General features: G+C 48.2%; 1 protein-coding gene across 2 annotated transcripts; it reads right to left on the reverse strand.

The window, feature by feature from the left end:
* Positions 1-5,196: 5,196 nt before the first annotated feature.
* LOC127302127 (cinnamoyl-CoA reductase 1) lies at positions 5,197-11,449 on the reverse strand. Of its 2 annotated transcripts, none has more exons than XM_051332487.2 (6): positions 11,195-11,449; positions 10,841-11,010; positions 6,250-6,390; positions 5,989-6,151; positions 5,704-5,893; positions 5,197-5,586 (listed from the first exon to the last, which is right to left on the reverse strand). In XM_051332487.2, exons 1-6 carry the CDS (start codon positions 11,328-11,330, stop codon positions 5,397-5,399), a joined length of 990 nt encoding a protein of 329 aa, XP_051188447.1. In that variant the 5' UTR covers positions 11,331-11,449; the 3' UTR covers positions 5,197-5,396. The 2 variants fall into 2 exon arrangements, with proteins under 2 accessions (XP_051188447.1, XP_051188446.1); XM_051332486.2 differs by having other exon boundaries at positions 6,250-6,438; positions 11,195-11,447.
* Positions 11,450-13,295: the final 1,846 nt, after the last annotated feature.

The following is a 13,295-nucleotide window of genomic DNA, read 5'->3' on the forward strand; positions in this document are numbered from 1 at the left end:
ATCGTCGAGTACTTTTCGGCTGAAACCTTCGAGATCTACTTGCCCTCTACTTCCAACTAAACCCTAGCCTACAATCCATAGGCATTGACAATTTAATACCTTGTCACCCGCCGCTCCGCCGCCAGCCAAGGACCGGCGATTTGGGAGCGGCGTCCACGCCGACCACCGTCGTCGAGACGCCGACAAGCGGGGCGGAAGCATAGGTCGCGGCCCCGCGCTGCTTTCGCTGCGTCATAGCAGAGTCGGAGGACACCACCGCCGTCGCTGTTGTCCTCTCACCGTCGCGAGACCTCCCGCCGTTCGTAGGTGCGCCGTTGCCGCCGGAGGTGAGCTCTCCTGGACCGTGTTTTCCAGACCGCAAGTCGGCCGAGACGGCCATGGCCTGCAGGTCCCTACGGACGCATTGGATGGCCTCCGCCTGCGATGTGTTCGATGAAATAGGCGTACTAAAATTTGTCCCTTTTCATCTGTAGATCATGGTGGACAGCGACGACGACTACTTCTTCAAGAACTTCATCGACACGTCGTCAGACGAGGAGTCCGACGATGAAATTTTCATGGAGGCTGCGCTGATCATCCACGAGCACATTGTCTCGCAGATCCCCGTGCACCGGGGGTCCTTGCCGGGGCGCGCGGTCGCCTTGGACCGCAAAAGAGAACGCGGCCACGACCAGCTCTTCACCGACTACTTCCAACCCAAGGCATTGTTCACGCCGGCCATGTTTCGCCGTCGTTTTTGGATGTCCAGACCGTTGTTCCGCCGGATAATGGATGGCGTCAAGCTCTACGACGACTACTTCTGCGCGAAAGTGGATGCAATTGGCAAGGTAGGCCTCTCTTCGTACCAGAAATGCACAGCAGCGATTAGGATGCTCGCATATGGCGTTGCCGGTGATTTCGTAGATGAGTACACGCGCATGAGTGAGTCTACCGGCTTGGAAGCGATGTACAGGTTCTGCAGAGCAGTGATCGGTTCGTTCGGAGAACAGTACCTCCGGCAACCTAATGCAGAGGACACAACTCGTCTGTTGTCAATCAACGCTTCCAGGGGTTTTCCTGGGATGCTTGGCAGCATAGACTGCATGCACTGGGAGTGGAAGAACTGCCCCTTTGGTTGGCAGGGGCATACAGCGGTCATTCTAAGGGGTGCACAGTAATTCTTGAAGCTGTTGCTTCACAGGATACATGGATTTGGCACTCATTCTTCGGAATGGCTGGCTCGCACAATGACATCAATGTGCTGCAGCGCTCTCCGGTGTTTGATAGGCTAGCGTACCGTCAGTCCCCTGATGTGGATTTTGAGATCAATGGTCACCACTACACCAAGGGGTACTACCTTGTTGATGGTATCTATCCACCTTGGGCTACACTCGTGAAGACAATCCGAAAACCCAACTCAGAGCAGAAGGTAAGGTTCGCCAAAGAGCAAGAGGCAGCCCGGAAAGATGTCGAGCGGGCGTTTGGCATCCTCCAAGCTCGTTGGGCTATCGTCAGACACCCTGCCAGAGCCTGGGATGTGCAAACTCTGTGGGAGGTGATGACCGCTTGTGTAATCATGCATAACATGATTGTTGAGGTAGAGCGGGATGATTCACTCTTTGATAATGACTGGGAGTGCCAGGGAGAGTTGGTCACTCCTCAAGGTGGTCCAGCATCATTCCAGGACATTATTCATGCACACCATGAAATTCGAGATCTAGCTGTACACAACCAGCTGCAGGCTGATTTGATCGAGCACGTGTCGCAGCATGTAGGCAACAATGCTGCAAACAACAATGATGATGGAAATCCCGAAGCTTAAAGCATTTGTAACGTTTTTACATTTTATTTGAATAATACTTTATCATTGATTACGTGGACAATGTACTGTGTAATAAATTTTGAGCATTTGAACTATTTTCTATATTTTCTATAATTTATTTGACGTTTATAGTCAATTTACAAGCAAAAACATACCATACGGCGCCGCGACCCATTTCTGCAGCGTTGGGCGCACCGCGCGACCCAAATGGACGTGCGGACGCGGGGCTCCATCCGCGTATCCGCTCGGCCACCCAAACGGCCAAAACGGACGGCCCAACGCGTCCGTTTGGGTCGCTCGGTTGGAGATGCCCTTATGTGCTCCAGGAATCTTTTGTGGCTCCCACAAGGGTATTATTAAGCTACTAGTAGTAACTAGTGAGTGGGCACGTGCACGCACGTCTAGTGATGGTGGTATTATCAAGATGGTTATCCTTTTGTTCACAAAATTTTGTTATCATAAATTATTTTCTACCAAAAATAATATTTATTGTTCAAGCGCAAAAGAAATGACATTTACAAATGAAGAAGGTGCAAATAGACCTATGGCGCGTCATCCTCGTGCTTCTATATATATCTCTGCATCCTCAAAAAAATGTTGACTACTCGGTCACTAGTCTAGCATAAATGTATTCACATATATTTTTGTAGGAAAAAAGTTATTAGCTAAAATTCCATCTATGTGTGTACAATAATGCATCTTAGTTCAAAGACAAGTATTCATCTGACAGACTGGTCCTAACATTGGTAGTTCGTGAGACACTGTGTGCTGAACTACAAGCACTTTAAGTTGACTGTGGTTATCCTCCATTTCAAATAAAAAGAAAAGACACATAAAGAGTGAGTTGTACTGGGAATGATGCTTCACCTCTTACTCCTCTAGCAATGCAATTTGTTTAGGAAAAACTTCACCAGAGAGAGAGATAGGCAGAGAGAGACACAAAAATCAGTTGAGTGCTCATGAAGTCGTCATACTACAACCAAAAAAGAGTTAGAGCATCTCCACTCGTCCCCCGAACAGGCCCCCGGCGAGCTTTTTTTACATCCGGACGGCGTAAATCGGTCCAGTCGCGCCCCCGGTTCCTCGTTTTCGTCCGGATTTGGCCCTTCATCTATCCGGCGAGCCCACGCCATCCCCGGTCCCCCGGGGCGCGCTCGGGGACTCCGGACGGAAGATTTTGGCGCGAAACGTCGTGTGGACCCGCGTAGTCGGCGACTGGAAAACCAAATCATGTCGATTTTCCCTCCAATTTGCTTGCATATCCCCATTCCCTCCAATTTGCTTGCATATCCCCATTCTCTCCCGCCGAAATTGGCCATTCTCCTCGTCTTCCAGCTCCAGTTCCCGGCGGCGTCTTCTCGTCCACCACCACTCTCCTCCTCGTCTTCTCGTCCACCACAATGCCGCCGAAGGCGCCGGCGAGGAAGATGCGGGCGAAGAAGACGAAGCCACCGGGCATGTCGAACGCCGAGTGGGCGGCGGACGAGAAACGGCGCGAGGTGGAAACAAGCGGCAGGGCGGAGAGGGTGAAAAGAGCCGCCGCCAAGAGGGCGGCGGCGGCGGCCCAGGACGAACAAGCGAGGATGATCAGCATGGCCATGAGCGGCGGCGGCGGCGGCAGCATGTTCCCCGGCCAATGGCCGACGCAAGGTACAACCAGTTCCCATCATCCTTCTCCCCTTCGCTGTACTCGCCGTCGCCGACTGCCGTGTTCCAAGAGGGCGCCTACGTCCAACCGTCCAGGTCCACGCCGTCGCCGCCCGAGCTTGACGTCGGCGGCGGCGGCCAGTTCGAGGGCACCTCGCCGGCCCTGCGACGAGGGCCGCTCCCGTTCGGTGCGACGGCGGTGCCGAACGAAGAGGAGATCCACGAGATGATCACCTCCGGCTCCATGGCCGCCGCTGCGAGCCCAGGGTTCTTCATGGCCGCCGCCGCTGCGTGCCCGGGGTTCTTCACGCAAGAGGAGGCGAGGGCGACGGCAGCTGTGGCGGCGCGCAACGAGCATCGGGAGGATGTTGCCGACGGAAGCCAAGCCGTCGAAGAAAAAGACGAGGAAGAAGAAGAGCCAACACAAGCCGCCGCCAACCTGTCGATGGGCGGCGGCGACATGGAACTGATGGACGAGGAGACGAGGAATTGGTACCAGGGCCACCGCAGCGACATCCTCCGAGCCACTCCGGCCAGTCCTTCGTCGTCTCCGCCGGCTCCTACCTCGGCTTCCTCACCATCTACCTCGTCGACTGCGGCTGCTTCGACGTCCACTGCCGCTGCTTCCTCGTCGGCCGCCGCAGCCGCTTCGGCCACGGCGTGTGAGGAAACTGGTCCGTCGGACACCGCCGTGCCGGCCGGGATTGCCGACGAGCCTGTCTCCGTCTAATTTCCCTCCGATCGCCGATCTGTGGCTGATCCTTTTGCTCCTTTTGCCGATCAACTGGCCGTACTTGTAGCGCGGGACGGTAATTTGTTTGAATTTAAACTATGTCCGCCGAACTCCGGGTGGACGACTGGAAATACGGTATTCCCCACGACTTAATTTCGTCCAATCCGACGGTTGTTTCGTCCGGATTTGTCTGCCTGCATACATCAACAGCTTCACGACTGTCGGTCCTTGTGATACCACGCGCGAGCCATGCCTGCCGCCGTGCCTAATCTTTGCCCACTTCCACATTCACATACACATTAGTGACGTACGGGCACATGCTGACCCCGCAGGACCCAATCACCTGTTCCTCCGTCAACGCCCACCAGGTGCATGACGGCGCTCTTGACGGTGGCGATCTGGTGACCTCCTCAAACTTGTGGCGATCTGCTCCGGCACCAGCTCCAACGCCAGCTATTTCATCGACGCCATGTTGAGTTGATCTTTGACAAGCACGACTGCTCCGAGGAGGCCGTGTCGCCCAGGTGCTGGCCGCCGTCCACCTGAGCCGGCAGGCGGGACCTGCCACGGCCACCGTCACGCCTGAGAAAGAGAAACCTGGTGCGTCGCTGATGTGCCTCTCTCGCGCGCGCGTTTTGCCCTGGTATCGGCGTCAACATGCTAGTACGGCACTCGGCAGGCAACAACGAACGATCATCGACACAGCGTCTGTGAAAGGACGATGGGCGAGGCGGTTGGAGGCTTGGAGCAGGGATGCTCGCGGTCATGCAGATGATTATGGGAAGAGGGAATTGTTTCCTCATCGTGGAGTACGTGATTAGCGGCAATCCCGGAAAATCAGGCTAGCATACTGGCAAGTTCCTATTTCGATGGTTGCGTCTGTTTGGCAATGTCATTGGAGAGACCTTAGCCGTCCGATCTTGGAGAATGGAGGGCTGAGATTGGATGTTCCTGCCAACTTCGTGGCTTTAATAGTAGTAGATAGAAGATAGATAGATAGATAGAGATATTTCGATGGTTGCGTCTGTTTGGAAATGTCATTGGAGAGACCTTAGCCGTCCGATCTTGGAGAATGGAAGGCTGAGATTGGATGTTCCTGCCAACTTCGTGGCTTTAATAGTATATAGTAGAGATAGATAGAGATAGAGATAGAGATAGAGATAGAGATGATAACACAGCATTTACTTGCTACTACCAAATACTTCTCTGCTGCCGCTAAATTTTGTTTAAAAGAGGGGGGAAACGGCATGGCGCGCCATCCACCGCGTCCTCAAGAAACCCGGCCTCCCGGCAGAAGTCGACGGCGTCCGTGATAGTGTCCCTCATCGTCCGGCAGCTCCACCCCAGTTTCTCCAGCTTGCCTGAAGTCATCCGAGCCGGGTGATCCATGTCACGTATGCTGTCCCTGCCAAAGACACAAAACAAATTAATTTACCGTTAGCGATAGAATCCATCTCAATCTCATCGTTGTTGCTAAAAAATACAAGTATGTGGTGAATCATCAGGGGAGCACAGGCCCTACTCGGCTATGTACGGATACCCAGGGTACATGCTCTTGAGCAATGCCAGCAGTTCCCTGGCGGTGATGAAGTGAGGCGCGCAGATGTGCCGGCCGGCGGCTCCGGGCGCCTCGTAGAGCAGGAGCAGCGCCTCGGCGACGTCGCGGACGTCGATGATGTGCCACAGCTTGTCCCATATCAGATCAGGACCTCCTGCATGCGCGACAACGTAATGAATCAAGAGACGGAGCAGGGAAGAATATGCCCCGCCATTGTTAAGCAATTTATGTAGGCTAGCTAGCTAAAACCTTTGAGGAAGTAGATGAGGAACTGGTTGCTGGTGTTAACCGTCGGCTGGAGCATGGGACCAAACACCAGCGACGGGTTGAGAGTCACCACGTCGAGCCCGGTTTCTCGCCCGTACTCGAGCGCCGCCGCCTCTGCCGCGATCTTGGCAACAGGGTACCAGCTCTGCAGATGCACGGAGCACGGTGCAGAATGGTGTAGTCAAGGTTGGCGAAAACTTATACTTGATCATGATTCATGGGAGGGTCGTGCTGTCTAGTTACCTCGATGCTCCTGCAAAATTCTTGGTCTGACCAGCAGCTCTCATCCCTGATTTTGCCATGCGGCCAGTCTTTTGGGTTGATCTCGACGGCGACCATGGATGATACCACGACCACTCGCCGGACATTTGCAGCAGATGCGGCCTTGAGCACATTGGTGGTGCCAGTAACAGCAGGGCCCAACATTTGTAGCTGTGTATATGTTAGATTTCGGACAATATATTTCACAATATTATCATGTCTGGCGTACTCAGTACTAACTTGAAAATACATTTCACATTATTATCCATTATTATCATGACACATCTATCCATTATAAAAATTGATGCACATAAGTTGGGGCCTGGTTAGATACCTTAAGGCTGAACCAACATACCGTGGTGTTGAAGTCCTAGAATTGACACGGGTGCTATATTACCTTAACTAGTTAAATGTTCGTGCGTTGCTACGGCTCTCGCCCGCTACATATTTAGACATAAGACATGCCAATATTTTTATTTTATATTTCACAATATATATTGTATTTCTTGTAAAGTAACTTTTTCACGAGATTGGTCAACAACATGTTTTCTTGTAGAATAACTTATTTGCCAGATTGTGCAACAACCGCATAATACACAACAATTCTTGCTCATAGCCGACCCATATATAAAGTACACGATAAACTTATTGTATTTCCTCCTAAAAGTTACTTACATATTCATAGATGATGATCAACTATGAAATATGAATTAATTATTTAGTTCTATAGCACCTCCCTCAAAATATAGTAAATCTTGCAAAAAAAAGCAAACACTCAATTCACACAAAAAATTTCATATTTCAAGAAAACATGTAACCAAATTGTCATGCTCTAACAGATGCAATCATGTAGTTGCGATGCATTAGTAATACATGAGGGAGCAAATTGTAACAAGATTTTCACTAAAATTCTTGTCAAGATAACATCAAAAAGGATCACTGCTTCTAACAGTTGGTTTTGGTAGCCATAATTTTGTTTAGGGAATATCTATACAAAAAAAATCAGTCGTAGTGACAGCTGTAGTCCAGCCAAAAATAGTCTCGAAAGCTATAAAAATACATATAAATATCACTTTCCACAGACCTTACGACATAGGAAAGAAAGGAATAATGTCCTTTTTTTGATTGTTCACCGGGGAGAGCACAAAGGTTCTCGCCTGAATATTTTCATTTCATCAGAGTTCGGGTGAAAGCCTGTGTTTGTGACAGCAACATTACACGGGAAGGGGAGCAGACACCCAACGCAGGGGGTGTGCTCGGAGAAGAAGATACACAACAAAAGAGCTAGGGTCGTTCCGGGACGAGGTAGGTTAGCCACAGATCTACGTATGCGCGCTATTCAAGAGGGAGTCGAGCACGCCAAAGGACGACATCATCTCTACAGCTCTTGCGGATGAGAGACAAAGAGGGGACGATGCCGTTGAAGACTACCCCATAACGGTGCTTCCAGAGATGCCAAAAGCAAAGAAGACGGAGGGTAGAGCCAGTGCATGTTGGCACTGAAGCGGGCAGTGCGTAGCTGGAGAACTCGACGCTCATATCGCACAATCAGTTCCACCAAAAGGAACTTTTCAATCACCTTCATGCAACGGGAAAACCAATTGACAACACAAAGTCGCTGTGATTCTCCTTTTTAGAGAAAGATAACTTGCATATGTATTTATTCACATATAAAGTGACATCTACAAATGCTTTTGAAAACCTCTAGTAATATAGGTAAACCTCCACATCTCCACATGACCCATCAACTGATCTATAAATATGTATGTTTGGTCATGTACACCAATTAAGATATTTAAAGGTCGCATTAAGTCAACATAATTATCTTACAATTTTTTAAGAATACGTACTAAATTCAAATATATTTCGAAAGAGATGTAAAATCTAATTAAATTTACATTGACGAAGTTAATGAAGCTATATTTCCAGAAGAAAATATTGAGAAAATTGTATGCTCCACGCTTGGCTTATCCTCACAAATCACGGGGGACTTACCTTTGTCTCACTGCCTACCTGGTCCGTTGAAGTTCAGATTCAGCTGCAAATATCAATTAGTCTAGGAACTAGGAAGCCTGCCCAGCCAGATCTTTGATGGGAGGAGGCAGGGTCCAGTGATAGAGTGTCACAAGGTCATCCTTAAGCAGACAATCGAAAGAAATTACATGACAACCATGCGGAAGGAAAAAAAAAAGAATCCCGTGCGTTGCCTATGAAGCCACAATCCCATCTGTACAACGCCTCATCCCAGCCGCGACGGAGTTATGATTTGGTACCGCACGCCTGTTGAGGCCCGCAACGGTCCTGAACCGCTGCCGCCGCCTCGTCACTTCCTTCGCTGCTGCCAAGCAGCGAGATGACCCGGACCTAAGACATCACCAGCGTACTTACGCGCGCCGCAAAACCTGCACTTGGACAAAACCGCCAATGTACTTCTGCTCAACCGTCCATGCGCCGTTGCTTCACGGAGACCTCCATTTGGTGACAGTCTCCTCACGTATGCATAAATTCGTGTCATCCTCCTCGAAGCCAGGGCCAGAGCGGGTCGTTCCGCTGCAGCTTTGTCGCACGAGCGACCAACGATCGAGGGCTTCTACTGAGGATAGGGAAAGTGATGCAGCGGGCGGTATGAGTAGACGCTAGATGGCGAATTCGGGAGGCAGCGTGGAGAATGGTCGAGGCGGCGATGTGGGCAGGGGTTGAAAAAGAACGTGGCGTGCGGTTTCTTTTCGTCTCCGCAAGCACTATTTTTACCAGACGATGCGGGATTTTGCAAGATGCGGGCTATTTTTTCTAAGCGGAAAACAGAACACCTTCTTCTTTTTAGCCTTTTGATTCATTGATTGAGGTATGAGATATTTCCGTGATCGTGCACGAGAGAAAGAAACGAGTTATTTCCTTTCCATGTTTTTCCATATTCTAGTGATTGTAGCGATTCTAATTATTGCTGCTATTGTTTACTTCCTTATTTAGCACACCGGTTTTAACGATATGATGCTGATTTTGGAAATTCATAGGCCCTTAGGAGATTTTGAGGAGGATATATCTCACGGATGGCTAGATTTCATGCGGGAGCTGTTTAATACGATTAGACGGTTTGAATGGTCCTGATCTTTGACATCAAATATTTTTAATGACGTACGAACTGCAATATAATAGTAAAGATTTATTTCAGAAATTAATTTGCAATATTGTTTTAGCCATATGTGATCTGTCCGTCATAAGACGTTTATAATGATTTCGCCAACCTTAAGATATATCAGCTCGATCTCAGGGAGATGCTCATAAGGTGAGAGTTCAGTGTATGTATATGAGTGTCTATGTCTATATTGTGTTTGTATTTCTTTTAGTTATTTAAAAAGTTGTCTTGGTAAAGGAGGAAAACATCTCTTAGAACCCAGGGTATAAATAGGCAAAGATAGGAAACATGGAGGTGGTCGATTTGCACCCGGGTGCACATGGATTAAATCGGAGCAGAACTTATCCATCTGTTCCAAGGGGAAAATAGCAACGGTCCAAAATCATGAAAAAAAACGGATGTAACAAAAGCCAAAAAGAAATAAAAGTTTCTCATGAAATCGAAAAAGGAAGGAAGCGGCACTTTTTGCCTCCAGGGAGTTAGGAGAGATGGAATATGATTCTGTTTTTTATTCCTTCGATGTTTACTAAAAATAACGCATAATGGGCCAGTTGGGCCAAATCTACACCACCCAATCTCAGTTGTTGGATTGTTTCCACTTGTCCCTCTAGGATGGCACATGCGAAATTTTCCGATTGTCTGTCGAATCCGTCAACTATAATTTTGTCAAAGTAAAAAAAAATGGTAAAATAGTATAGCTTATTAAGTTATTGGGTGTGACCAATTCTCAATTGACTAACAATTAATCTTAATTCTGTCGGATGATGTCATCAATCCTAGTTACATGTTCCAACTCATGGCTAGCACAATCACGAAGAAATTCAACTCTCTAGGACGTTTGCAACATATGTTACAACTCATTACTAGCACAAACTACGAAGCAATCCAATCACCCAGATGTTTTTTCTTAGTTGCAACCCCATGTAAAACTACAAATCCTCGATTACAACTCATATTGCAACTCATGGTAGAACAAATCATGGGAGTCCACTGAGAATTAGCTAATTCCAAGTCAGCTGGGATTAGCAAGTTATTATGTTTGTAGTTGACCTAGCAATTACTGTACCTTTTAATTTGGTTATGTTTCCCTTGAGTCCCCGCGAACTTTCGTTTTGTATCCATGTTAGCATGTATATATCATATTTGTTATGTATTAATTTATGATAGCATCTAGTTCCTTGTAGTTATTTTGTGTCTCGAAATTCTGCACTTCCTCTGATTCAAATTAAATGACTCCACTTTATCTAGATATACGAATATACCTATATACGTTTGTTAACTAGATACATCCGTATATTGATAAAGTGAAATCATATAATTTGGATCGAAAGGAGTATTTTTTTTTGCTAAAAATAACGAAAACAAATGCGGTAAGTACTCAGTTCCTATTGTTTCCGCCCTTGTCTTCATCCCTACATGTATGATATAGTTGCTTACCTCTGGATCAGTTATCTTTTCCGAAGGAACAGGAGTGGCGACGTGGAAAACTCCCTGGCATCCCGCAATAGCAGCTGCCATTGCATCATTGTCCAGGAGATCAGCGTTGAGAAGCTTGAGCTTGTCAGCAGCATTATCTAAACGCCTGAGATAGGAAGTCTTGCTATCACCTGAAATCAGTGTAAAATCGAAAGAAACATCCATGAAGGCCTTCTCGCACACCGTGTCTCACCCACACACCATCTAGTCTGTGGCAGTGTGTCTTCCATTTCACTAAACCTCAACACGTACACAAAGCCTCAACCTTGAGTTGCAGACTTGCAGCGCATATAGATAGGAGGGTACGGTACGTACCGAGGTCGCGGACGGTGCCATGGACGGTGTAGCCACGGGAGAGGAGCAGCTTGACGAGCCACGACCCTATAAACCCGCCGGCGCCGGTGACACACACCGTCTTCCCGCTTTCCGTGTTTTTCTCGACACCCGTCATGGTCGCGCACTCGCTCTGCTCTAACAAGCTCCGCTCTTCTTCGTATGTTCTTGCATGGTCTTAAGTAGAAGCAAAATAAGCAGCTCTCCTCAAAAGAAGACGGGCAAACGAGCAGAGGATACGATGCATACGGTCGATACAGCTCCCCTCACAGAAAACGGGAGTACAAGATGCAGGACCAGCGCCAGCGGTCCTAGCAAGATGCCATCGCTCACGATGTGTGGACACGCATGACCGGCCGGCAGACGCCTCCCCTGGCTACAACTTAGAGCAACGGCAATGGCCGCGTCAGCTGCTGCTGCTGATGATGAAAACTGCGCCTTCAGACTTGAGCACGTTCGTGGTACCAGTAACAACACGGCCTCACACATGCAGTTGCACTGCTATTTTTTCGATAAAGAGCGCTTCATTATTCAAAATATTCAAGCATTATACCTAGTCTCTGCATAACTAAGATGCACATAGCCGTTCAAGTATCAAGTCTGAAGAAAAATATAAAAGATCGATCGAAAGAGCCAAACTAGACTATGCTACGTTGGCTTCAATCCGCCTAATATGCAGTCACCCATATCGGGAAATAAACTCCTTAGCTCCAACCGTGTAGACACGAGGGGCGGAAGCTAGAACTATTCATGGGTATTCAATGAGTACCCAATACTTTTTGCAATTTTTTTAGTATATAAGCTCCTATATGCATTTATATACATATGATTGTTCTTCTATACGTGTTAGACTCGTAAAAAACGAAAAATCGTGCTCTCCCGAGCCCCCCCCCCCCCCCCCCCCGAGTCGGCCGTTCCAACCTGGGCCAGTATGGGCTTTCTCCGGGCATTTTCCAATACCGGCCCACCTCAGCTCCAGACCAGAGGGAAGAGGCATCGATCGATAGCCCCTACGCAAACCGCTCTTCGCCGTCATCACCTTGCCCTGTCCGCCAGGATCACTGATCGATCTCAGCCGCCGGCCGCCCCCGTCGCCGTTTTGCGCGCCTGTGCCGCCGACCATCGCCGCTCGGCAGGTGCCCGCCTGCACGCCGGCCGTCCGCCACATTCTCTGCAGTGAACCCGCGAAAGGGACCAATTCTCCAGGTGATCAACTCAGTTCTGTATTCTGTGATTTTGCAAGTGACACGATCCTTTTATTTTACCGTGAGTGATCCAATCCTAAAGTAGTTGATCCGTTCTATACTTCAACTCCTCAACAAAATCCGTCAGGGTCTACAGTCCGTGAATTCGAAGCTGTTCCGATCAGGCAGTATATTTTTTTTTTGCTATTGCGAACCTATATATATTATATTTTTTTGCTGGATTTTTTTTTACTTCAAATACCCAATATGAAAATCCTGGCTCCGCCACTGGTAGACACCTCCATAAAAAGGTCTCGTTCCTCCAAGCGCTAAAGTGGCGACCATGAATGGAGCAAAGCCGTACAACGGTAAATGACCTGCATGAGAGAAGAATTCTTATTATTGAAAACCTTGTCATTTCTACATAGCCATAGCGTTCATACGACTGCAATCATGCCCACTCTGATAAGCGTTTTATACCTAGTATCTACCCCATTTAGCCAGTTGCCAAAATATTTGCAATGCTACGAGGCGAGTATAAGGTAGAACCTATCTGAATAATTGACCATATAGATCTAGCAAACCTACAGTTAAAAATATATATTTTATTGTCTCATCTTGATAACAGAAAACACATTTCTTACAACTGTGCTAGTTACGTTTAATAAGGTTGTCTTTGATTTTTCCTCCTTGATGGACAGAAATCTGTAGCTGCTGAGCGTCTACATCTGGTCTCGGACAGCGAGTGATCGTCAACCCCCTTTCAGTATTGAACTCCTTTCCTATATTCCCGTCATATCATAATCCGTGTGCTTAATCTACTATTCTCATGGTATGCTCCCTGAGGGCATATGTACAACGCTCCTACGTCAGCCTTCCCTTAACAGCTCCACGTAGGA

Source organism: Lolium perenne, chromosome 5 (genome assembly GCF_019359855.2).
Source record: "Lolium perenne isolate Kyuss_39 chromosome 5, Kyuss_2.0, whole genome shotgun sequence".
NCBI classification, from domain to species: Eukaryota; Viridiplantae; Streptophyta; class Magnoliopsida; order Poales; family Poaceae; genus Lolium; species Lolium perenne.

Excerpts from the sequence above, each read along its gene's own strand:
- LOC127302127 (XM_051332486.2), bottom strand. The coding sequence starts at position 11,330 with ATGACGGGTGTCGAGAAAAACACGGAAAGCGGGAAGACGGTGTGTGTC. Across the intron at positions 11,011-11,194 it reads TGGCACCGTCCGCGACCTCG|GTGATAGCAAGACTTCCTAT; the intron begins GTACGTACCGTA and ends CACTGATTTCAG. Across the intron at positions 6,439-10,840 it reads AAAAGATAACTGATCCAGAG|CTACAAATGTTGGGCCCTGC; the intron begins GTAAGCAACTAT and ends ACATATACACAG.